At 45.0% G+C, this 2,996-nt stretch overlaps 1 protein-coding gene across 2 annotated transcripts in view; it reads left to right on the top strand.

The window, feature by feature from the left end:
• Nucleotides 1-251: 251 nt before the first annotated feature.
• LOC128704954 (teneurin-m-like) overlaps nucleotides 252-2,996 on the top strand; it is a 221,134-nt gene continuing 218,389 nt past the window's right edge. For both annotated transcript variants that reach the window (XM_070105115.1, XM_070105116.1), the window contains exon 1: nucleotides 252-414. In XM_070105115.1, coding sequence (XP_069961216.1) covers nucleotides 316-414 — 99 coding nt within the window. In that variant the 5' untranslated portion in view covers nucleotides 252-315. The remainder of the gene's footprint in view (nucleotides 415-2,996) is intronic.

Genomic DNA, 2,996 nt, shown 5'->3' on the forward strand with positions numbered 1-2,996 from the left:
GACAGGTGTTGTTCTTTTACAAGTGTTATCATGACAAGTGTTTGTGAACAGATGTTGTTCTACAGGTGTTTGCTAACAGCTGTTGTTCTTCTACATGTGTTATCATGACAGATGTTGTCTTCTACGGGTGTTATGTTTGCCAACAGATATTGTCTCCTACACGTGTTTGCTAACAGGTGTTTTCTCCCACCTGTCTTCATGTGTAATGAAGCTTGCCCGCAGATGTTGTCTCCTACACGTGTTTAGCAACAAGTGTGTTATCTCCCACCAATATTCACTAACATCTGTTGTTCTCCTACACATGTTTAGTAACAGATGTCGTCCTCCGACAGGTACCAGAGCAGCTGTGTGACAGGTGAAGTACCAGGTCTGGTCACTGCTGGTAACTCCCTAACTTCTCCCTATTTCTCACAGGTAAGTATATTTATCTTAATTCCTCCCATTAGGGAAACAGATGAGTTGAGTAGGCCTACTGGGATTTTCTAATGGATAGGCAGAGGATATGGTAGAATTAGTGGATTAAGAAGCATTGAAATTGGTTAGAGTGATTAAAATTGCTTTGGGAGGATATGATGTTGGACAGTTTAGTAGAGAGAACCTGCTTACCTGGGTATAATTTAGAGTGAAGTGCAGCAGCTGCTGGTGATGCCACAGGTGGGTGGGGCCTATAATTTATGTTTGAGGAACTACCACCTCCTACCAAGGATAACTGAAAGATATAATTAGGTCGAAGAGAGGGATTGCTGGGTGGATAACTGTTACAAGGATATTGTAACACCAGCACTGTTATGAGGATATTGTAACACCTCACTATTACATGGTTATTGTAACATTACTGTTATGAGGATATTCTAAGACATCACTGCTAACGGGGATCACTTCTGTGACAGGAAAGGCAGGGATGGATTAGATCTATCTAGGGCTGGGTTAGCACCCCTAGCTAGCTCTCTAAATATATCTAAATCACAAGTATGGGAGTGCATGGAATGATGGTATGGGGGTTACCATGGTACTAGTGTACTATGGTACTGGTGTACCATGGTACTGCTGTACTATGGTACACCAGTACCATAGTACTTAGTGTCATGAATCAACAGGGTGCTTGCAACATTTCTTAGACATCCTGGTCAACGTTTTAACATTATAGCATCAGACAGTTACTGCTGCAGGTTTGTCTGCTGCACATTATGCTGTGAATCTGCTGCTCCATCACAAAGGCTTATGAGAAATTCTAGCCCATCCATCTGTACGTTATGGTGGAAATCACGATTTGTCAAACGAGGCAATTTTTTTCCAGTCTTCAACTGTCCTCTTTTGGTGAGTCTGTGCCCACTGTCGACTCTGTTTTCTGTTATTAGCTGAAAGGAGTGAAACACAGTTTCTTTTTTGGGCTGATGTAACCTATCCACTTAAGGTTCGACGTGTTGTACATCCAGAGATGCATTTCTGCATAACACTGTTGTAACATGTGGTTATTTGAGTTACTGTCGCCTTCCTGCCAACTTGAACCAGTCTGGCCATTCTCTCCTGATCCCTCTCTCATTAACAAGGCGTTTTCGCTAACAGAACTGTCACCAGTTACTGAGACACTCAAACCAGCTACTCTGTCTAGCACCAGCAATTAATTTCCGTTCAAAAATTCCCCATTGAACATTTCTTCCCCATTCTGATGTTCAGTTTGAACAACAGTTGAACATATCTGCGTGTTTTTAGTTACTAAGGTGTTACCACGTGATTAACTGATTAGATATTAGCTCTAACGAGCAGGTGCACATGTGTACGTAAGAGTGACCACTCTGTGTGTGTGTATGAATATATATGTATGCATGTGTGTGTGTGCACCCACACACGTGTGTGTGCAACAAGAGCAACATATGCATTAATAATGTTGCTGAAATGGCTGGAAAATGATTCTCTCCGGGATCATTTTCGCCACCAGAAAAATGCTCGTCATTCTGGGAACATGAGCCGAATTAATTACTGTATCGGAGAGAAATCTTGACGCTCCAGAGTTTGTATTTTTGTTACAGGTTTAAAAATGTCTAGAGTGAGTGAAGCATTTTAACTCTCAGTGGCCCTTAATGGGGCCTCTTTATAGTGGTCCAGGATGGAGCAGTTGCTAGGGGTCCTTAATAGAGTGCTTGCTATTGGTTCAGGGTGGACCATTAACTAGTGGTTCAGGGTGGACCATTAACTAGTGGTTCAGGGTGGACCATTAACTAGTGGTTCAGGGTGGACCACTTGCTAGTGGTTCAGGGTGGACCACTTGTTAGTGGTTCAGGGTGGACTACTTGCTAGTGGTTCAGGGTGGACCACTTGTTAGTGGTTCAGGGTGGACCACGTGCTAGTGGTTCAGGGTGGATCACTAACTAGTGGTTCAGGGTGGACCACTTGCTAGTGGTTCAGGGTGGACCACTTGCTAGTGGTTCAGGGTGGACCACTAACTAGTGGTTCAGGGTGGACCACGTGCTAGTGGTTCAGGGTGGACCACTAACTAGTGGTTCAGGGTGGACCACTTGCTAGTGGTTCAGAGTGGACCACTTGTTAGTGGTTCAGGGTGGACCACTTGTTAGTGGTTCAGGATGGACCACTTGTTAGTGGTTCAGGGTGGACCACTTGCTAGTGGTTCAGGGTGGACCACTTGCTAGTGGTTCAGGGTGGACCACTTGTTAGTGGTTCAGGATGGACCACTTGCTAGTGGTTCAGGGTGGACCACTTGTTAGTGGTTCAGGGTGGACCACTTGCTAGTGGTTCAGGGTGAACCACTTGTTAGTGGTTCAGGGTGGACCACTTGTTAGTGGTTCAGGGTGGACCACTTGCTAGTGGTTCAGGGTGGACCACTTGTTAGTGGTTCAGGATGGACCACTTGTTAGTGGTTCAGTGTGGACCACTTGTTAGTGGTTCAGGGTGGACCACTTGCTAGTGGTTCAGGGTGGACCACTTGTTAGTGGTTCAGGGTGGACCACTTGTTAGTGGTTCAGGATGGACCACTTGCT

This window comes from Cherax quadricarinatus, chromosome 97 (assembly GCF_038502225.1).
Source record: "Cherax quadricarinatus isolate ZL_2023a chromosome 97, ASM3850222v1, whole genome shotgun sequence".
NCBI lineage: Eukaryota > Metazoa > Arthropoda > Malacostraca > Decapoda > Parastacidae > Cherax > Cherax quadricarinatus.